General features: G+C 36.7%; 2 protein-coding genes across 6 annotated transcripts; one reads left to right on the forward strand and one right to left on the reverse strand.

Moving 5' to 3' along the window:
* The first annotated feature begins 37 nt into the window (after positions 1 to 37).
* LOC134740596 (transcription factor Dp-1) lies at positions 38 to 16105 on the forward strand. Of its 5 annotated transcripts, none has more exons than XM_063673125.1 (12): positions 38 to 461; positions 842 to 960; positions 1362 to 1410; positions 4699 to 4784; positions 7256 to 7443; positions 7819 to 7987; positions 8873 to 9070; positions 9492 to 9640; positions 9974 to 10056; positions 10466 to 10549; positions 14790 to 14967; positions 15880 to 16105. In XM_063673125.1, the coding sequence occupies exons 1-12, from the start codon at positions 413 to 415 to the stop codon at positions 15905 to 15907; spliced, it is 1380 nt and encodes a 459-aa protein (XP_063529195.1). In that variant the 5' UTR covers positions 38 to 412; the 3' UTR covers positions 15908 to 16105. The 5 variants fall into 5 exon arrangements, with proteins under 5 accessions (XP_063529195.1, XP_063529194.1, XP_063529196.1 ...); XM_063673124.1 differs by having other exon boundaries at positions 39 to 461; positions 8858 to 9070; XM_063673126.1 differs by having other exon boundaries at positions 39 to 461; positions 847 to 960; positions 8858 to 9070.
* Positions 16106 to 17690: 1585 nt separating this feature from the next.
* LOC134741155 (COP9 signalosome complex subunit 9) lies at positions 17691 to 18752 on the reverse strand. The gene is made up of 3 exons (XM_063673925.1): positions 18660 to 18752; positions 18513 to 18585; positions 17691 to 17805 (listed from the first exon to the last, which is right to left on the reverse strand). The coding sequence occupies exons 1-3, from the start codon at positions 18726 to 18728 to the stop codon at positions 17768 to 17770; spliced, it is 180 nt and encodes a 59-aa protein (XP_063529995.1). The 5' UTR covers positions 18729 to 18752; the 3' UTR covers positions 17691 to 17767.
* Positions 18753 to 23205: the final 4453 nt, after the last annotated feature.

Below are 23205 nucleotides of genomic sequence, written 5' to 3' on the forward strand. Positions count from 1 at the left end.
TTTCGCGCCTTTTCCGGAACGGACATAAAATTCCCGGGCGTGGGATTATACGGGTACCACGTGAACAGCGTCATCCAATCCAATCAGCTGGTATTTGGGCCCGTTCGATGAGTTTTAACTGTAGAGTTTGCCTTGTTGCCGCGTTTATATTTGTATTTTTATTAGTTTAACTAGTGATCATGTTGCGTTAAAGTTTACAAGAGACTTGAGGCTTTTATGTGGTTTGGAAAACGTACATTTTGACTTTACGATCAGTGTCTTTCAATCAAACTGGTACCAAAATTATATGTCGCCATTTTGATCGTACAGTATCAAACTAATTTGTTTGGTCTTCAACAAACTTATATTTCTGTTAGACCGTCCCTGTGAGAGAAATGTAAATGGATGCGCAATTGCTTAGAGTACAAAGAAAATGTCCCAGAAAAGTAGTACAGTAAATTTTCTTATCCGTGACGCCAATGGTTAGTAATTACGCTAGCCCTCTTCTTCCTTTATTAATATTACTTGTTGTATTTAAATTTCTGCTCATATTTCACCATAATTTACATCGGAGTACTCTTTGTCATCGGTTTATAACAAAGCTTTTTCTTTGGTGACTGTTTAAACAAAGATTCCGCCTGAAGCGCAAAAGGCGCGATTCCGGCATTTCCTTTTCGTGTGTAAACAGGCTGTGGCATAACCTTTAAAATGTTGTTTAAAACTAATTTATTTTTATATTATTTTTTGTGATGTTCTGACTTTTCCACTCTTCAAGGTATTTGAGACAGTATAAACATCTAGTGAGAGAAAAAAAAGACATTAATTAACCCCCTGCTAAGTGTAAAAAATCTAATTGTTTTAGGACAGCCTCAAATGGTTAAAGTAGTGCAGAATACTAATCAAACTATTGGTCAAATTAAACTTAAACAAAATCCTGTAAAAATTATTAAGCTGCCTGCCGCCTCAGAGGTCAATACACAGGTAACCAATATGTTTTGTTTCCTTTCTTCCTTTTTTAATTGAAACATATTTTAAAATGCCTATGCCCACTTTTAGTTTTTGTTTTCTCTAGGATTAGATAAGAAAGCATTATAGAATCTTACATATCATTTAAAATCAATAACCAAGGTCTGTCTGTTGGCTTATTATCTTAATCTTCTAGAAGATTACCTTATGTAGTAGTTCAATGATTAGCTCAGTTAATATTGTCTTAATAAGTTAACTGATATATTAACTAAAATGGTCATCATCAATAGAGACTTGATACCTTGGATTCAGATGAAGCTCATTACTATCTAATGCACTTTCACACTGACCGACTGTAAATGTCATTAACAGTTATTAAAATTTTGCAATTGTAATAAATAGTGTTTTCTTTGCAGGCTCCTCTATACCGGACTGTTAAGTTGAGTGGCATTAAATGTGCATCAAGTAAGTACTAACATTTCATCATGACAAAACTGTTTTAACACTGATTTATGGCTTGTACATTACGAGTTTGTATGCTCATTCAATGACTTATAAAGTTAAGGAGCTTCACCACAAGTTACTTAATAATTTTAGTAGTTTACTACTTAAAACTTCATAATGTTATGAATTACATCATAATGTTACTAAATAAAATTTTAGGTTAGGTTCAACGTAACTGTAAATTTAAAGAATCTACTAACAAACTATGCAACTTGTAGTGAAGTGCTAAGTATCCCTCATGATGAACTTGATGATCTTATCCTAAATATAGTAGTTACTTTGTTTTTCTCTGCCAGCGATAACATTGTTTATGTATTTATAATCTTTATACCTAAAAGCAATTGCTTTGCATAAAGAGCAACTTGGTGTTGCCCATTCATTCATAGTAATTCATACATTTGTTGAGGTGGCAGGAGAATAAAATATTCCTTTAATATGCCTACTTTAATTCCAGTAACATAATTTTCCAATGTTAACTTTTTACAAAACTAAAGTTTTTTTTTCTTCATTATAACTAAGGCTAGGATGTTTAGATTGTTTGTATAAAGTATCATATTTATATGGTTATAACAATTGGGTCGGAAATTATTTATTTATTAGAGCTTAGTTATTACACAGAGATTTTTTCATAGTGTTGATACATACATGTAACTTTAATTTTATTTTTCCTTTTTATTAGACCCCTTCTGGGCAATAGCCTCCTCCAGCTGTTTCCATCTGACTTTATCTATTGCTATGTTTGCCATTCTTTGCCCGCAGTAGCAACAATTCTATCCTGCTCCTGCCTTCTGGCTAGTGGATGTCCTCTCTTTCTAGAGCAGAATGAGAGGTTTTGAAATACAATTCCATTTAACTTGCTGTGGTCTGTACCTATTTTAATCATTGCCCAAACACATTTAATTACTGGTGAACACTGGCTGTCCAACATTATATAATAATATCCTATGCCCTTTCCTGGGACTTGAATTGTCTCCATACCAAATTTCATCTATATAGGTTCAGCGGGTGTCAGTGGTTTAAGCCTTAGGAGATAAAACACAGTGTTACTAACGCATTAATAATATTAGTAGGGATAACAAAATGATTATCATAATGTATGATGCATAATTATATTGAATTGAATTTAAATTTAATTTATTGGTTTTGAGTGAATATGTAATTAATGTAAATTGTTTACTTAGTTTGTCTCATTATAGGAGTGACATTAGGTAGTGGAATATATATAATTATATCAGTTGTCAGGGACTTATTGGATCATCCCATCAAAGTGGAAGTTACCTAATGCTTCTCTGATTTTTTACTTCTAAAATCATAGACATAGTATATACAAGTAGTTATAGACATGAAACCGAGCGACCAGGAGTAAGAGAAAGACATTCATGTATTGACAGTTTCATGTATGACAGTATAATCCTTTTTCTCTTTCACTCCTATAAATTTCGGTATTTCGCTATCGCCTCCTTGCTATGATGCCATAACCTAAACATGAAAAAATGCCCCCTCGGTGATAAAGACAATGCTTTGGCACTATTTTCTCTTTCCTCGTATAGGAATCGCAATAAGACTATCTTTCTCTATAAAAGAGTGTCAGGCCCTTGCCTAAAATGCATGCCCATTTTAGAAGTAAAAATGGTATATTAGGGTTCCATAGCTAAGTGGGTAAAAACAGAAAGCCAAGTTTTGTTTTTTCTACTTTGATGATGATGATAATGTACTCCTGACCGATTTCGGCCACAGCGGCTGTGTGCTCTGGAGTGGGCAATTTTTATTTCGCGTTATTAAAGTGTATCCACTCTCTGGTGCGCCCTTAGGTGGCTCACGTACCCTATCTTCCTGCTAAATACTCGAGCGCATTTTCGGCACGTCAGCACACCTACCTACATAGTTGTAGGGAATTGAGGTTGGCGGCCCAGCCTTTTAAGCTCAACTCGTTTTCTGTCGAGTGTCTACTTTATAAATAAATTTATAATAATAATGAAATCATTTATAATGCATCCATGCAATTTTGCAGCTTTCTGTATCTTATTGAAATTAATATTTTATAAACCGCTACTTGCTTAAGCTGATAGTTAAAATAAAATAAAATTTTGGAGGGGCTACCATTTGTGACGTTTTCAACCAAAAGGTACCACATTGTCGGTTGTCGATAAGGTTGATTTCAAATTGAAGCTATATGAAAATAGCGCCTTATTGACAACCGACAATTTATGTCATTGTAAATCAATTGAAAAAATAAATCTATATCGCCAAACAGGTAGTTACGAGGGCGGTTTGATAAGTACCCGTTTTCAGGTATTTTATTCAAGGTAGAAAAATAAATACACTATGTATGTCCTACTCCATCATTTTTTATATTTTTGCCAACGGTATTCCGGTTTCAGCAAGCCGCCCAAAAAATACGATTTCTGAAAGTCCTGAAAATAGACCTCTGTAGCATCAAATACCTCTACTCTGTTTTTGTTCTTAGTATTAATAGCACTTACCTACTATAGAAATCCATACTAATATTATTAATGCAAATGTAACTCTGTCTGTCTCTCTGTTATCTTTTCACTGATTACTAATTACTTATTTAGGTCTATGAATTTGACAATAACATGCAAAAAGCTGAAGGCTGAAGCCCTGTCTCGCGTAAAGTTTACTAAAGAAACAAGTTACAAGTTGGCTGTATCCTGTATCTCTCTTGCTAACAAACACACTGAGGCACAATACACAATAAAATACAACCTAATACTATAAGTGATTTTGTATGTAAAATCACTAATAGTTATTGGCTTGTATTTAATTATGCAATAGGCCCCTTATTGCTAGAAATAGAGGCAAACAGCTAACTTGTAGCTTTATAGAACGCGACCATGGAGATGGTAATTAAGTGTTTTATTTGTGGAAGTCCACTGAGGCGCCGGTATGCCCATACACACAAACATAAAACCTTTTACGTTTACCATATATCCGTAGTCGGTTAAGATTAACTCGGAGCCTGATGGTCTATACTTTGCACACGTTCAATTGAAGAAAACTATCTTTGAGAGCTTTTTAAGTGAATACTGGCACTAACAATGTTGAAAAAGTAAAAGAAAGAAACATGAAAAACTTTATTATGAATTGTGACCGTAACCAGCCAGTACTACTAATAGGAAGCAAAGTACATATTTATCTTATAACAGTTGTCCTCTATTCCTCGGGAACGGAGATCCTAGCCATATTGAACATCTCCATTATTAATAAAGGTTTTATATTTATTTTCAGAATTGGTTCAAGTACCTGTTGACACATTTGCTCGTCTGCAAAAAGTTGTTCCGAAAACTGAACCCGTGGAGCTAGAAGAAGTTACAGTAAGCAGTTGTTTATATAATTTCTCCTTCATAAAGTCTACCTGTCCTCGTAAGCAAGTACGACTGTGTCCACGACGCGGCGCATACCCATACTACCGCTCCTTAAGTTTGTAAAAAATAAAAAATAAAATAGAAATAAGTTCATTTTGTAAGGAACCCTCGGTGGGCGAGTCCAACTCGCACTTTTCCGGTTTTTATTTATTTATTATAATAATAATAAGCCCGCAGGGCAGCTCCTTGCCCGCAGGGCAGCTTGTGGCGAGCTGTTGGGGAGTGACGACCCCACGGACCCGAGTGCTCCAGAGAGTCGGTCAGGGTCTCCGTCTCCGGCGTGTCTTCGTCGGTCGGAGTGGACCCCAAGGGGACCCGCAGGACTCTCAGCTCTGGCTTGCCTTCATTGGCCGTCCAGAGGGGAGTCGTAAGAGCTATATGCTCCAGGGGTGGAAGTGAAAGATGCATAAGACGCGAGTTGGCACAGTGGCTGTTAACAGTCACTGGGTAGAAAGCGGCGCACACCTCTCGACACCCCTGAGCCGCTCACACCGGTGTTGCTCCTGGTCGTCTTCACGACGGCAGTTTCAGGGGCCCATCTAGTCAGCGGCAAGTCACCACCTGCCGCGATAACGTGTATTAACATTGTTATGGCAGGTGTCCGGAGTTCTTTACAATAGCCCAGTCTCATTGCCCACCCAAACTTCAATCCATAGACCGGTATACTGTTCACTTTTTCTGCAATAGTCCCAATGCCTGCTGCGACCGGTTCATGGGTGTCTATTGTTGCGCCTGTGAACGGGTTCCAGCAGGCGTTCTACATGACATTAAAGCTCTCCAAGGGGCCTCTACGTGTTGGATCTATATCCCCACGCAAGCCTATCAAAAGACCGGGATTTATAGGCCCGTGATATCCAAGGAGATATAATAATAAAAGATGAAAGATAAATAAAGAGAATAATAATAAAATACTTTATTGTGCACTACAAAGAAAAATACATGTTACAAACAATGACAGGATAGGATTGATTGTATTATAGGATTGTAATTTTCTTTTTTAGGGTTCCGTACCTCGAAAGGACAAAACGGAACCCTTATAGGATCACTTCGTGCGTCTGCCTGTCTGTCCGTCTGTCACAGCCCATTTTCTCCGAAACTACTAGACCAATTAAGTTGAAATTTGGTACACATACGTAAGCTTGTGACCCAAAGACGGACATGTAACGTAAATGAATTTTAAACATTGGGGCCACTTTTGGGGGGTAAATGAGAAAATTTTAAAAAATGTTTTATAACTATATCGTGTTACATGTCAAATTAAAGAGCTCGTTGTGAGAATCTCAAATATATTTTTTTGTAATTTTAAAATAAATAGTTTAGAAGTTATTTGATAAAATTATACAAAATAGCTCTTTACCTATAGATCACAGGAAAACCTATTAGAAATGTGCAGTCAAGCGTGAGTCGGACTTAATTACTGAGTTTGTGATCCGAACCCTAATGATGTTTTAATGACATCTTACGTTTCACATGAAAAATAGATACATTGTTAAAAATTGTGTAATGTACGGAACCCTTGGAACGCTAGTCCGACTCGCACTTGGCCGGTTTTTATACCTACCATTTTGTAAAAATTGTAAGGAAAAAAAAATCCTTTAAAAAAAATTCTACTTATTTTTGGGCCAGCCTGTAGCTGTTGGCAACCGCGACGTACGAGCCTACGAGGGCTGATCCGAAAGTTGTTAGCTGCTCCGGCTCTACTCATGCGATCACAATATTATTTATACCATTGTGAGGGATATTTCAAAGCTAATTATGGCTATATTTTTTTATTATATATTTTTAACTGAAAGCTGTTTTGTATGGAGTTACGAATTCCTTAGAAAAAACGGCAATTTTAGTCACAATTAAAGGAATTTCGTATTGAAATCTTTGAAAATCGAACTTAAATTTACCCGGGACTAATTATTCTATTCCTTCTGCTATTTCTAATGTATAAATCGATAAATAATGTTATATGTATTTTTTAATATCAGATATTTTTACTTTTAATGAAATGACTCATTGTTGACACCTATTAAATAATAATAATGTTTACTCAATTAAAATGATTTACATGTAAAAAAAACGGTCGAGGTTCGTAATTAACAGCACCTAAAAAACTAATTGCTTTTTTTTAAACATTACGGTTTGTAAAATGACAGCACATATGGAGTCTCAATTACTGATTTTCATGACTGATGGTTAGGCTTCGACGCGTCGAAGTAAAACAAAATAAAAAAATAATCTAATCGTTTTCTAAAAATGTATTTACACCACTTCAATAAGTACTGAAAGATCTCTCACAATGGTATAAATAATATTGTGATTGCATGAGTAGAGCCGGAGCAGCTAACAACTTTCGGATCAGCCCTGGTATATGTGCGATCAAAACCGCAGCCGCCTAAAATGGTTAATTCGTAAAATGTTTAATGCCACAGGAACAGGAAGAGGATCAGAACGCCTTAGAAGAGGTTAACGTTATCGAGAGCTTGCCCAACGTAGTGCCAGTGACGACGAAACTAGAAACTAGTACAAGTACAACCAACGGCAAGACCAGTTACTTGCCGACCATGTCCAGTACGTCCAGGCGGAGACACGACTCCGATAATGAACCACCACCAGAATAGTAAGTCAAATGTCACATTAGCCGGTAATTGGTTTTCATTAGACGGGTTCACAAAGATGCCTCGCAAGTAAATTGCCGCGCTAATCACTGTGTTGGCCCTCAGGATCAATACACAAGTTATCAATTGTCAGTAAAAATGCCCACCTAACCACTGCCATTATCAATAAAAGCTTCGCAGAGCACCTCAATCGGGGCAAAGCAAACGCACGCCCGATTATGATGCCTCGGGCAAGGCACATCTTCCCAGACCAAGTGTCTTCGCGCGGCTACTTCCTCGAGAGCGAGGCATATAGTATTGTTAACCGCGTAATAATTGACGATAATAAATAAATAACAGAAATTTCATTATTAATGTTTGATTATTTTGATTTCCAGTACCACAAAACGACGTAAGCACGCCGATAAAGTTGGAAAAGGTCTGCGGCATTTTTCCATGAAAGTTTGTGAAAAAGTGAGGACTAAAGGGTTTACGTCGTACAATGAGGTGGCAGACGAGTTAGTGTTGGAATTCTCGGCTGGCATGCACGGATCCGCTGACAGTCAAGTATGTAGCATTTCATGATACTTTGTTTTTGTTTTTTGTACAAACTTTTATTTAACTTTCCCTGTTACTGTGGGTCAAATCTTGGAAGCTAAATTTGACCCACTTCCCGATTTCCAATTGGGCTGAAATTTTGCATCCATGTGTAAATCGCATAACAATGCAATATTATGATGACATGGAGCTGATCTGATGATGAGGACAGAAGGTGGCCATGGGAACTCTGTGACAAAACAACGCAAACTAGTTGTGTTTGGGGTTGTTAGAATTGTCTCGGTGAGTATTAGTTGCCTGTGGAAAGAAAAGTATAGTGATAGAAGCTTGTACCAAAAATGAAGTTTTTGCCAAAAACTTACTATTTAATCGTAGTATGATTTGATAAAATAAATCAGACATTAAAATGTAAGGCATCATCGAAACGGCGCACTATTATGCAGAAAAATACACTAACGCCCGAACACGCGTTTAATTTTGGTGTTTTCCTCTCACATATGGAGGACCTAAAAAAACAAAAAAATTACCTGTTGAATCCTTTATTTAAAGTTTATTTAAAAACAGTACTTTTTAGGAAAAGAGTGCTTAGAAAAAGTTACCTACCGTTCCTAGCATTACAACTCTAGGTATTGAAGCAGTGTTTGAATCTCCTTGTCCTGATCCTTGTTTTTTTTTTTTAATTTATTTATTTCATAAAATATACTTATGTCTAGGAGTAGGTATACAAAAGTTTCGCCAAGCACAAAAAAGCCAAGCAAAGTTTGTTAAGCACGCGCTTCGATTTGTCAGCGTGCCAGGCGTATATATTAAAGAGCCCTAGAGCTCATTGTCAGGTAATATCTGTACTTGTTTGAAAACTCAGAGAACTTCACGTTTCAGCAATACGACCAAAAGAATATTCGCCGGAGAGTATATGACGCCTTAAACGTGTTAATGGCTATGAACATAATTTCAAAAGAAAAGAAAGAGATTCGGTGGTTAGGACTCCCAACTAATTCGGTACAAGAATGCACAGCACTAGAAAAGGAGAAACAAGCAAAACTGGAAAAGATTCAGAAGAAAACTCAACAACTACAAGAACTTATTTTACAGGTATTAGAATGCTAATGCTTTGACATACATTAGTTATAACTAGTAAATAAATTAAAAAACCCTACGTTATATGCCAAAATAACCCATTGTATGCCAATGATGCATTACACCATTTTAGGAAAGAGCTGATACTGTTCTGACTGCTGGATCGATTTCTATCAAACATAGCTAAGAACCAACTTACATTAAGGAAACCAGCTTTTACGTAAAAAACCGCATAGATATCGGTAAATCCGTTGGAGAGCTGCGATGCCACAGACAGACAGACAGACATTGGCATCAAACATACAACACCCCTCTTTTTGCTTTCGCGGTTCAAAGTGACTTCCTTGAGATAGTGGTTTGGCTAATTAATACTAAGAGGTATTTTATAACTTATGACAAAAAACCAAAATGGTAATGAACATGAACTTTCTTCCAGCACATCTCATTCAAGAGTTTAATAGATAGAAATAAAGAGGCCGAGAGCAAAGGTGTTAAACCATCTCCATCATCGGCCATTCATCTGCCGTTTATAGTTGTGAATACTAGTGATAAGGCACTTATCGACTGTAGTATATCAAATGACAAGTAAGTTTATCACTTAATACTATCGTGTTTTTACACAATTAATTAACATGTCAGTGCAATATAAAACATGCCCCTGTTATCTGAAAATAAGTATAGTAGGTGTGACTAAATTAACTGTAGAATAATGGAAATTACGCCATAGGCGGACGTAGAGGAGGTAATTGCCTAATCTATTCTAGTGATTCATTATGATATTTTTCATGAAATACAGAACATCCACTGTGCCTGCCGCTTTGACCGGGTGGAATTCAGTATGCGTGAAAGTGATTCTCTTGCCCCATTCACTTACTTAGTCACCAACATAACCTTAACATATTTTTTTGTTGTTTTCAGAACAGAGTATATGTTTAATTTCAACAAAAGGTTCCAGATTCATGATGACATAGACATATTAAAAAGGATGGGGCTTTTATATGGTAAATATCTGTTAGAAATGTTTATTCCTTGACCAACTTTTAACCACTAAACGGTCAATATACCTTACTATTGAGGTCGAAAAATCGTATGACATTATTCACATTATTCTAGGCCTACTATACCTTCCATTATTTGCTACCTTGAGAGAAATTCTATAACGACTATTAAACTTCCCGCGTCGAACGATGATTCTTCCCTGACAAAAACTCTTGCAGCACTATATTTTTAGGGTTTATTTTATTTGAAGATATCGATTTATCACAGACGAAACATTAACCGCCCTTCGAGGTGCGATATCGTAATTGTAGTTTATATGACGATGTATTTTTTGCCGTGTTACTATACTAGTGTTTTATGTAGGTTTAAGCAAACCTTATTTTAATAGCTTATTTTTTCCTTTTTTTTCAGGTTTAGATAAAGGAGAATGTTCAGAAGAAGAAATTGAAAGAGTTAAGAGCATGGTACCGAAATCGTTAGAGTATTATGTAGAACGTGAGTACTTGAGTGGCTTATTTAGTTTTAGCAAACTAGAAAAAAAAATTTTTTTAGTTTTATTAATTCAGTTATTCATATAAAAAAATTACACAGTTACATATATACTATAAATGCGCCAAACTGGAGTAACCAGTTTGTTGGCGCGCCGCGCTCAACTCTTACTTAATTAAATATTTACATTTGTGACTTATATTCTATTGTTAGTAGAAAAGAAAACAAAAAAAGAAAGCATGCATTTATTTCTGTTAGAATAGTTTTACATTTTATGTAAGTATGTTGTTATTGATATTTTAATACATACATGTTGGGTTTGAATTTGAACACTGAACTTATACATTTTTAGGTAATTATGTTTCCAACATCTTGATTTTTAATTTTCTTTTAAAAGCTGCTTTGGTAATATTTTCATTTACAGACAGAAATCTTATGTGCCATTTTCAACCAACCATATACCTAAACTTTTCTTGAACAGGACCCCACACTTCCCATATAGCTGATCGTAGTCGCCTTTACACTTATTCTTTTCTTTTTTACATACAAGCAGTTTTTTTAAATCTTATTTGTAACGATTTAATCTTGCTAATATATGTAGGAAAAGTCCTCCCATACACACTTAGACCGTAGGTTATTAATGATTCTACTAGCGCATGGTAAACAACAGTGTTTTTTTGCTGACTACGTTTTGAAGGTGGTAAAATTTCCATATCAGTATTCTAAGTTTATTACATGGTTTTTCCAGCTAAAGTTGATATCCACAGTTAGCCCAAGATATTTATACTCATTTACGGATTCTAGTTGCGTACAAGTACATGCAGTTTTTTCACTATGGAGGCAGCTGTAGGTATGAATAATGACTAGTGGCTTACCGAAACCGAAGGTTCGTTATTACGTCAGTTTGGCCGGAACCAAAACTTTTGTAGACGTGTTAAAATCGTTGAAAAAAATGTTGGTGGCTTTGTTTTTAGACATAAACAATGAAATAAGTACCTATAATTCGTACTACATAGTTGTATAAAATACCGGCCAAGTGCATGTTGGACCATGCCTATTCTAATTAAGTAACGCGGTCCAAAAGTCCAATGTTGTAAGTTTTGACGTGGCCGAAAGTTTCGGCAGTTTGTTTACCGAAACCGAACCTTCGGCCGAAACATGAATTTATGGCGACACCGAAACTGCGGTCGGACACTAGTTATACCTGCCAATACGACGGAATTAGGGATCATACTCGTACATTTAGAATCAGGTTCTAGCAGTAGAGCTACACTCCTCCTTTCGGGCATTCTCGGCTGCGTTCGGCTCAGGCGATTCAGCATTGTACAACCACAGATAAGATAATGACTTGAATTTTGACAAACCTAAATAGCCGAAAGGGATAGTGCCATACATTAGAAAGGGGCAGCATGATTCGTCCCTGAACCGCTGTGAAACATCGGTTTTGTTACAAAACTTTTGTAGGAAATGTCATTTCTGTATGGTAGTATTATTATTTTATTCTGTGGTTCTAGTTAGTCTTTTGTGTTTAACATTTAACAACAGTAATCTACAATTTTCAAAACAGCGGCGGTATCATGGTCGCATTTTTATTACCTGTCATGTCATGCGTCACTTTCGCACTTACATATCTGTTAGAACGTGACTGACATGATGACAGATGATAAAAAACCGGCCAAGTGCGAGTCAGACTCACGCACGAAGGGTTTCGTACCATTACGCACAAAGCCCGTATATAGCCCCACTTAAATATTTATTTTATTCTGTTTTTAGTATTTGTTGTTACAGCGGCAACAGAAATACATCATCTGTGAAAATTTCAACTGTCTAGCTATCACGGTTCATGAGATACAGCCTGGTGACAGACGGACAGACAGACAGACAGCGAAGTCTTAGTAATAGGGTCCCGTTTTTACCCTTTAGGTATGGAAGCCTAAAAAACCGACCATCTTAGCCCTACAGGCCTATACTGGGCTGAAAGGAGCAATTTCGTTGTGACATATCTTATGTCACAACCAGAAGTTAGGCCTCTGTGTATACCTACAGAATTTTTTTTTTAAACCGGCCAAGTGCGAGTCGGACTCGCGCACTAAGAGTTCCGTACCATTACGCAAAAAACTGCAAAAAAAATCACGTTTGTTGTATTGTATATACCCCACTTAAATATTTATTTTATTTTGTTTTTAGTATTTGTTGTTATAGCGGCAACAGAAATACATCATCTGTGAAAATTTCAACTGTCCAGCTATCACGGTTCATGAGATACAGCCTGGTGACAGACGAACAGACAGACAGCGGAGTCTTAGTAATAGGGTACCGTTTTTACCCTTTGGGCACGGAACCCTAAGAATGCGGTAAGAAGTTAGGTTGCTGTTCCTGGCCGTCGTGGCTAGCAGGTGGGACAGTGGCCTTCTGAAGCACTGGTCCTCCATGCACGTTAGCCTCATTACAAAATTTAATTTAATTTAAGATGTGCAATTTAATTTAATTTAATTGGTTCATTTTATTCAATCATTTTTTTTTTTTTAATAAATTATTTATTTTAATTCTATTTTAATTGTTATTTTAAAATATAAACAATGCTGCAATCTTAATTTTTAAAGTTGATTGAATTTTAATTTTAATATTTTATATTTGATATGTAAATTGTGATATATGGATTCCGAATTGTCCGAAATAAATGAATTTTATTTTATTTTTATTACAATGATAAGCAAAAAAAATACTTTTTAAATTTACCTATATTAGGCTTAGCACGCACTGCGATTAATTTCTTGCCATTCTGAAACCGCAAAAAGTGTAACATACGGCATTCTTCAAAAGCACACGCACTTGCGATTTATTTCAGTCACTGATTTTAAGAACGCAACTTGTTACATAGTTCGACTTAGGCTTGCGAACGCGCGTTTTTATTCAATTCAATTTAATTTCAAATATTTATTTAATTCGAATCATTTTGATCCATATAGTGTTAGTAAGTACAATAAAACTTAAAATGAATTAAGGTTAGTGACATGCAATTACAATTCACAAAACACACACATAAATTATAAAATAAAATACAATAACAGCTAGAATAAAATCTAGGCAATCTAGATGCACCATTTCTCAACATCTGTTGCGGCCACGTGTAAACACGTGGAACAGTGTTTAAGTAATGGTGCATCTATCTTACCTGCCAACGTTTTCAGGATACTATTGTTACTGCCACACAGTCTCCGCATAAGTGACGCCGATCTTGAGTGTGTCTTTTATGTATCGCATACATTATGTATAGTGGCGCCCCCACTGCGGTTCGCAAGCGTGGTTTTTTCGTCATTTCGGCTTCGAAAGCGCAGTGGTGAGGTGTGTTGTAGTGCAGCAAATTATGCCATCGGAGTCAGCTTTGTCGTTGCCGGTAGATAGCGAAAATGTGGCTAATAATATTGTTATTGAATTTGCAAAAAGGAATCTGTTAGAAGATGCACCCAGTAGCACCTATTTTGACGTTTTCTAAGTTTTCTTTTTTTATCACTGAGGCCACAATACATGCTACTCTGCGGAAATCCATTGTCATACTGAACGTGAAAAACGCGAAAACACAAACCGCAGTACGACTTCCTAGGCGGTTCGGCGGTTTCAGCAAGACTGAAAACTTCTTCTTCCTGCCCTTATCCCACGTTATGTGGGGTCGGCACAACATGTTTTTCTCTTCCATTCTCCTCTATCTTTCGTCACCTCAGCACTTACTCCTTTCTTTCTCATATCCTCTTTCACACAATCCATCCATCGCTTTTTGGGTCTACCATTCGCTCTCCGTCCATCAACATTCATCCCTAACATTCTTTTGCCTATATGGCAAGACTGAAAACGCAAGAAATTAATCGTAGTGCGTTCTAAAGGGGCCCACTGACTATCAGTCCGCCGGACGATATCGGCCTGTCAGTTAGAACAAACATTTGACAGTTCCGAACAACTGACAGGCCAATATCAGTCAGGACTGATAGTCAGTGGGCCCCTTGCCTTATAAGGTTATCGATAAAATGGTCCATACCTATATACTCTATGGTAATTTTCAAACAGCTTGGGTACGGTGACAAATGTCATCTCAATACAATTTTGCAAGAATTTGCGTTTTAAGGTTATAAATTGTTTGGAGATGACAATCTGTCACCGTACCCAAGCTGTTTGAATAGTGTGTTAAATATTTACATCCCAATTGTGGTCACAGATTGTACAAACTACAAAGTAAACGCATCGTTTCCAGAAATGGGTCGAGGCGTCACATCGAAGCTCTCTAGTATGCTCGAAGAGGAGCTGGACGAGGCTCCAGAAGACGAGGAGGGGGTCGAGGCGGAGGCCGAGGCGGAGGCGGAGGCCGAGGCCGAGGCGGGACCGGAGGCCGAGGGCGAGGCGGAGCCCGACGACGAGCCCGCGGAGTACAGGTGAGGACCTTCACGACACTGCACCCCAAGAACCAAGGTGCGGCGCTCTATTGCAAAGCGGAGCCGGCATTTGTTGTCATATCATACCATATAGGTACCTGATTTCCCTAATGCGGGGATTATGCCCGCCTTTTACTGAGAACAGAATGAGTTCCGTTCGGCTTAACTCGCAATTGTGAAATGGATAGTAGTGCTTCCACTGGAAAAAGATTGGAATTTTATTCTACTCCGGTCCGCTTAGTCAGTTGCCTTCGTTTCTTCTATAGCGGAAAACATATGGGTAGGGAAAAGCGACGACTATCTCGCGGAGCACAGGTAAATAGTTTGACGAGACTGCAGAGGACAAAGCAGGTGTAGGCGCGAGGTGGTTTGATGCTGGAAGCGATTCCGTGGCACGGTATTCGATGTTGGTAGCCCGTAACGGTTTACCTACTTTTCGCCGAAAATTGTATTGCAGAATTTCACTTGGCAACCAACTTTTCGCCAAAGTTTCATTTGGCCGAATTTCATTTCGCAACTTTACATAATCCAACCTAACCTAACCCAACATAGTACGTCATTTTCATTTTCCAACTATGGGGTTGGGAAATGAAACGGTTGCGAAGTAAGGTTATGCCAACGATTGGTTTGTCACATGAAACTTTGGCGAAAAGTTGGTTTCCAAGTGAAATTCGGCGAAATAAATTTCGCCAAAAAGGGAGTACACCCCCGTAACATACCCCCAAGTCGGTATGTATAAATGCGTTGTCCCAGTATGAGGTGTTGTGTAGGGTTATGTTATGTGTTATGTAACTCTAGTCGATAGTACCGTTCAGCATTATCTTCTTCAACTGTCAAACTTGGAAGCACGATTTGATTTTACACATATTATACAAACAATACAAAATATTTAAAAAAATGTTTGTTTCACAGCGACGACAGCAGCGACGTGGACGTGTAGCGAGCACCCGCGCCGCGGCGCGACTCTTATATCACCACGGGCTTTACTTATATTCTTACACAATTTTATCATATGTCCGACGACCGGTGCGACCTCATTTTATACAACTATTGTACAATGGAATGTCAAACAATATGTTGCTGACGTGCATGGTCGAATATCAAAAATGAAGTGAAAATAAAACGATTTTATGAATCATGAATGGAGTTTTTTAAAGTGAAACTTATTCTATCGCCCCAAATTTTTGGGCTGTCTTTAACATGTCGCATTACATAATTACAGCATAAGAAAGATTCTACTTTACTTTTCTTCTAGTACTTAGTTCAGTCTTTAAAATAAGCATACTACTTTTTGTTTTCGAACATCACGGATATATTATTAGCCTTAAATATGGTAATAATCAAACTCTTTATCTGTCAAATTCTATGGTGAATGGCAAATAATCATGCATAATAGGAAGTTAATAGTCGCATACGACTTTTTGTTTTCGAACGTCATGGTCAACGTCCCAACGGTTGGCTAATAGCAAGCGTGTAGACATCTCTAAAACGCCAGTGTAACGTGACCGTGAGATCCGTAACAACCTAAGCGTAATCGGAGAGCTTACTTATACCTTGTACTGGTATCTTTAGCCCTCGCGTAAGAGCGATATTAATAATGAGTTACTGCGCAGCAATGTTCAGTAGCTGAATTACATTGAATTGGCGTGATTGGCGTTGGGCGAGCTCTCATAAGATAATTAAAGAGAATATTTATTAAGTTAAGATTAAAAACGCGGTTTTAACACCCTAAATCTAATAATTTCCCGAATATTTTCAGTAAAATGTCTATACTTATCTACAATCCGAAAATAAGTTTCACTTGCATCGTGGTTTCATAAAACCACACAACCCCAAAGAGGACAATGGTTTTTTTTATATGGATAAATTGTTACAGTGGGTATGAAAAGATATTGAAAATGTAATACACTGAAAATACAAGATAATAGTTTTGCGCTATCAATTATTTAAACACATTCGCTGCCAGCCCCAGTGGGTGGAGCGCTCGTAACTTGCTCAAGTGCCAGACAACACACTAGGTGGTAGTTGCTATGCTATAAGAAGCAACACTATAGCAACGGACACCAAAGAACCCTACGGATTCATATCGCATGTTTTTTGTTGAAATAATGCTTAATTTTTTGTTTTTTGTCTGGCAGTGTTTAATCAATCGATTCGTTGCGTTGTGACGTCACCCACGAGTCCCACAACGTTGTGACGACCCATTTCTCATAGTAACAAATAGTTTGAAGTTTCATAAAGAGTAATTGATTTGACTGGTTAAAACATTCACTGCACGATCGAGCTGCGAGCGTAGCTGATGACACGGTTTTCCCGTTTGTAGCGAAAAGCACTACCCTATTATTTTGGTAGTCATAGGTTTTAGCTACACACCAAAATTTTGTATGCTGATACCGGAGGCCTGCATTTTCAAAATTGGGGGTTTGAAACCTTGTCAAGTTATCACAATCTAGAACCATCTGGGAATATTACGAATTATTTCATTGAATCATTACTAGCTCTTAAGTCAAAGGAAAATATTGCGAGGAAACCAAACTTGTCCCAAAGATTGAAAGGTCGCTTTCGTAAAAATTTGTGCCTGTACTATTTTCTTCTTTTCTTTGTTATTATGTAAAGAACTAAAACTAAATGTTGTTAAAGAGCATGTTGGACTTCAACATTATAAAGACTAAAAAGGACTTCAAGGAACACATTTAGATATTGATATTATAAAAAAATGAAACTTAAATTTTAAATTATTTTATTATCTTAAATTAACATATATTACAATAATTAGTCTAGAGAGGTCCAGCAACCAACACTACTTTAGGTCGTCATCATCAAACAAATCTTCAAAATCTGCAAAGAAAAAAAAGTTTTTTTATTAGATGTATTTAGCACAGCAAAGAATTTAGCATACCTATAAAGGAAGCCAAAAACTTGGTGACACAAACCTATGTGAAAGAAGTAAGAATTTATTTCACAGAGCATCACATAACCATCATTATTCATAGATGTTATTCTCTAATGTATTTGTGCTGTTGGTGGATTAGAGTTGTGCCGTTCCTGGTAACATTCCCCATTTTGTATGGGGAAATTTGGACAAAATGGGGAATGTTACCGGGAACGGCACAACTCTAGAGTGGATATATTTCAAAATACTACAAATAAAGATTAGAACACACGAGGTCTATAGTAGTGAAATAAAGAAATAATCACAATTTACATGAGTCTGTAATGAATGTTTATTTTAAATTTTTTAAGTGGGTACTTAACCACTTCTAAATAGGGTTATTTAGAAGGGGCCTACATTACACAGTAACTATGCGCGTTTGTAGACATACTTGGAGGTTAAATGGTTAGCTGTTATTTATTACAGGATTTGTCTCCTTTGCCGATCTTTCATTATACATGCAATATAAGGTTACTGTGTTTTGTTACTGTTGCGAATGACTGTTTAATAATAAACTTCACTACTGGTTCCAAGTATCAACTTCTAGGCAAGATTATTACTACAGACAAATAGCGGTTTTTGTAAGTAATTAAGAATATTATAAGATAAATACCATTGAAAAAGTCTGCATGGACTGCTTTTTCATTTGCAGCCAAATCCATGAGAAGATTGGATGGGCCACCAGCCTGCAACATAGATACGACATGAACTAGTTTTTAAAACTAAATACTAGATTTGATGTAGTATTAACAGAACATACTTCTTCCAAATCCATCCAAGGTCCAACTCCTTCGGGAAACATTTCGTCAGCGGCAACGGTCGGCTTCATGGTTGCTGAAAGTTGTGTATAGTGTCACTAAGTTAATATTACGTAACTAAGAAAACTATGAAGTACAAAATTAAATAAACTATCAGTTATTTTACCAAAAAACTGGCTGTTCTGTTCCCACGTTCACAACAAAACAATCAATACCAAAGAGCATATAAAATATAATCACTACGTTCTAAACAATCAATACCATAGACTAGACAAAGAAGGAGCAAATCTCAGAATAATGACTAAAGCAAAGAAGCCGGGCAAAAATAAAAGCTTGGTAAAAGATATCGTATTCACAACACGTTATTACTTTTTGTCTATGAGTGAGTGAGACAACAATCCGCAAGTTCTTTCGTTTTTTTTTCAGTATTGTCATAAGATAAACTGAGGGAAATGTCAAATGGTCCTATGTGGTTCTATAATATAATCCAGCCAAATAAAATATATGTTCGTTATTTCACAGGTAGGTGTCAACTGTAACAACTTGACATAGTCGTATTATTTTAGTTGAAATATTTCGGGATGTTTCAGCGGTCATCTTGGTTTATTTTAATTATATTTTTGCTATTCCTGAAAGATTGTTGGAAAACGTGCTGAGTTTTTATTTGTAATGGTTTGAAGTTCCCTTTGTGATAATGTCTTGTGTGATCGAGGGCTGTAAATCGCATTTTACCGTTTTTCTAATGCTAAAAGACTAAGTATAGTTTCTAGTCATGTACCAAATAGGAAATGAAACAAAAAACGTTCGTGTAATATATTTTTTTTATTTAATAATAGGGAATATTACGCGAAACTCGGCGTAGGTGGCGCCACTACCACAATCTGAGGGTCTATCGCGAAACAAGAAAATCGAACTTTCGTTATCTAACATCTCTGTCACTCTTGCGTATTCGAGCGATAAAGAGGCAGCTAGATAACGAAATTTCGGATTCGAGTTTTCCGGTAGGTCCCCTGAAAACTTGTCAAAAACCTGTTAAAGGTACAGTATGAATAAGTTACTCTACGGTGCACTAAAAAAGCTAGTGCTGCACTCTGGTGGCAGAACATTGGTAAACCAACAATATTAATAAAAGGAACATTCATCAATGATCATTAATGTCTTTTTTATTAGGGTTCCGTACCCAAAGGGTAAAAACGGGACCCTATTACTAATACTTCACTGTCCGTCTGTCTGTCACCAGGTTGTATCTCATGAACCGTGATAGCTAGACAGTTGAAATTTTCACAGATTATGTATTTCTGTTGCCGCTATAACAACAAATACTAAAAAGTACGGAACCCTTGGTGCGCGCGTCCGACCCGCACTTGACCGGTTTTTAGTATTATACTATAGTCTGGCAAACACAATCTGTCAGTAAGTAAGAACAAAGATAACTATAGGTACAGTCGAAGGCAAAAATATCGATCCAGACAAATGGCTCAAAAATATGTGAACACGATTTTATTGTCTGAGCGTACACATATTTTTGAGACTTTGGGAATGTATATATATTTATACCCTTGACTGTACTCATCAATTGAAATGAGATAGTCCTGGGCCAAACTATAAGAACGCTGTAAATGTCGATAGGTTATTGATCTGAGGTCGATACATCACTATGCCAAAAATATAACCTTTCATACTTAGCAGAAAAGTTCGAAAATATATGCAAAAATCTACATATATAGACTTGAATGCAAGTAATAATTACATAAACAACATATCGATTTCAATGTTTAGGGTCAGGTCCTATAAATTAATTTCTTCAAAATTGAACAAAACACCGATTAAAGGTTATCGGTTCGTGCGTATTTTCTTTTCTTCCTGTATGCGATTTACAGCCCTCGATCACACAAGACATTATCACAAAGGGAACTTCAAACCATTACAAATAAAAACTCAGCACGTTTTCCAACAATCTTTCAGGAATAGCTACAATATAATTAAAATAAACCAAGATGACCGCTGAAATTCCCGAAATATTTCAACTAAAATAATACGACTATGTCAAGTTGTTACAGTTGACACCTACCTGTGAAATAACGAACATAAATTTTATTTGGCTGGATTATATTAGAACCACATAGAACCATTTGTCATTTTCCTCAGTTCATCTTATGACAATACTGAAAAAAACGAAAGAACTTGCGGATTGTTGTCTCACTCACTCATAGACAAAAAGTGATAGCGTGTTGTGAATACGATACCTTTTACCAAGCTTTTATTTTTGCCCGACTTCTATGCTTTAGTCATTATTCTGAGGTGCTGCCCACAGAACTAGGATGACAAAGAACAACTGTCAGGCTTTAAAAGTGCGACCAAAAATGAAATGCAAGTGTGTGCGTAAATTGCCTATGTGAGATCAAAACTAGTGATGTCAAGTTACAACATATTAATAATCTATCGGTGTTTGACTGCTTTATCGACTACTCTTTCAATGTTTCTTATTAAAATAAAATGAATGAATTGAATCCTAAACGAAGCGAAGAATTCTATAATAGAACCCCGAGAGTAACGAGGGATTCTAAAGTAGAATCCTGAGCGTAGTGAGGGATTCAAGTGTGTTACGCCCAAGATGGAAATAATTGACGTCAAGTTGTGCCAACCTTAATAATTGCTCGGAGCAATGCTGAGCCGAACAGAGCCGAGTTTTCCCGAAGCAAGGAGTTGCGCACCCCTGATTTCGCGCCTTTTTCTACTGATAAGTTGGATTGGGTGTGTATACGCTGTGTGCAAGTATACGCTGTCTTGTGTTTCCTTGTGTTGGCGGCAAAGTCGTGGAAAAGTGGCTAAAATGTAAGTAAGTACCTACTGTGTTGGAAAATGAAGTTTAAATTTACCGCTAAACATGTGCCTTCAATAAAGGTGTTATAACAATCGTTATTACTTTAACTCGGTTATAAAGGCTAATATCTTAATGATGTGAAAAAATAGTTAAATAAATATTGTACCTATTATACCGACAAGTTATCGATACAGTCATATGAACATTTTGTCAAGCCCTAGCGTATAGTAACAGTTTAAGTTTTTACACAAAATATTCCAAATTATTGACTAATATGATAAAATATTAGCACACAACTGAAGAAAAACTTATAATTAATTGTATAAACCGGCTTTTTACACTTTTTATGCTGTTAATTTGACAAAATATCGTTAAGAAAACTTCGCTCGGAATATCATAATTACCTGTGAAATTAATGTTTGCCTGGGTTATTTCGCCCTGTGATACTACAATCCGGCACACTACACGACACCATCTTCACTACATTACTTTATTGTACGTTTACTTCCTGATTTCTTTTTATTTTCAAGATTAAAAAATACGGCAATGCGCTCCCGGTCGAGTTGGGCCGCCTGTCACTCAAAAATGGTTACGTTTTCTCATTTGTAGTCTGACTCTTTCGCACTCATGGGATGTTCATATACGTGATGGCTTCCCTTTCCCACACTTCAGCTGTATTTATGCGTAAGCATAAATTTTAGGTCTGTGGTGCTGCCAGTGATTTTTGAACAGACATAACGTCAAACCACATGACATTTGACGGCAGTATTTTTCTCTCAATTGAATTAACCAGTGTAGTGGTTTGGAGGTGGTTAGTGAATTAGTGCTGCCAGTGATTTTTGAACACGGAGCATGTGGGTTGCATATCTTAAGCTCGCTCCAGACTACGCGGCTTCGCGCACGAGTGTGGAGAGCCCTTAAAGTAGTCTAGAGTGGGCTTAAAGCATAGACCTAGCATTACATAGACCAGCTATACGCGTGCGCCCGTAAGGGATAGACATAGATGACGTCATAAACGTGGGGATACCGTATTGGTAAAAATTACCCCAATATTTGATATCACGTTGGGGCGATTACCCTGGAGGCAAAGTTAGCTTGTTTGACGGTATTAAAAAATTGTTAAATAAAATGTCAATGGGCCGTTCTTTTTAGGCGTATAAACAATGAAATACCTCCTATAATTCGCGAAGGTGGTACAAAACTAAACATGTTTAGTAAATAAAACGTAAAATAAAATGTATTATGGGTTTTAATTTAAAGAAATCACAAATCGCAATCATACCAATTAATGTACACCACATTTAATCTTCACAACATTTGTTTATTTATTTTTTGGAATTAGAAGTACGAAAAAACTTCGAGGTCAAAATTACCCATAAAATTATGATATTTTCATCTGGTATCCCTAACATGATTGTTATGCAGCTAAATTAAGAAGAAGTTTAAAAATGGCTGACCTTAGACCAGGGGGGGGACAGTCCCTTAGAGAGCCATTTATTCGAAAAAATAGCGTCATCTTTATTACTTAACTCGGAACTGGTTTTTTTATGTGGCATCCCCGCACCCATGTTGGCAACACTGTATCTGTTATTGACTTAAAAGTAAAACAATTTTGTTTCGTGCTCCTCTTTTTATATTTCAGCCATTTAAAATATTTTATTTCTATTACATTTGGGAAATGGCTACTAATAATGGATGCTGATAACTTGATAAGCAATAATATG

Source organism: Cydia strobilella, chromosome 4 (genome assembly GCF_947568885.1).
Source record: "Cydia strobilella chromosome 4, ilCydStro3.1, whole genome shotgun sequence".
In the NCBI taxonomy this organism is placed as follows: domain Eukaryota; kingdom Metazoa; phylum Arthropoda; class Insecta; order Lepidoptera; family Tortricidae; genus Cydia; species Cydia strobilella.

What these genes read in the sequence shown, in the direction of transcription:
- LOC134741155 (XM_063673925.1), bottom strand. Translation starts at nt 18,728, where the DNA reads ATGAAGCCGACCGTTGCCGCTGACGAAATGTTTCCCGAAGGAGTTGGA. An exon ending in CTTGGATGGATTTGGAAGAA is followed by an intron (nt 18,586 to 18,659) that starts GTATGTTCTGTT and finishes TCTATGTTGCAG; the next exon opens with GCTGGTGGCCCATCCAATCT. An exon ending in CCATGCAGACTTTTTCAATG is followed by an intron (nt 17,806 to 18,512) that starts GTATTTATCTTA and finishes TTTTCTTTGCAG; the next exon opens with ATTTTGAAGATTTGTTTGAT.
- LOC134740596 (XM_063673124.1), top strand. Translation starts at nt 413, where the DNA reads ATGTCCCAGAAAAGTAGTACAGTAAATTTTCTTATCCGTGACGCCAAT. An exon ending in TGGAGCTAGAAGAAGTTACA is followed by an intron (nt 4,785 to 7,255) that starts GTAAGCAGTTGT and finishes TTAATGCCACAG; the next exon opens with GAACAGGAAGAGGATCAGAA. An exon ending in AATGAACCACCACCAGAATA is followed by an intron (nt 7,444 to 7,818) that starts GTAAGTCAAATG and finishes TTTGATTTCCAG; the next exon opens with TACCACAAAACGACGTAAGC.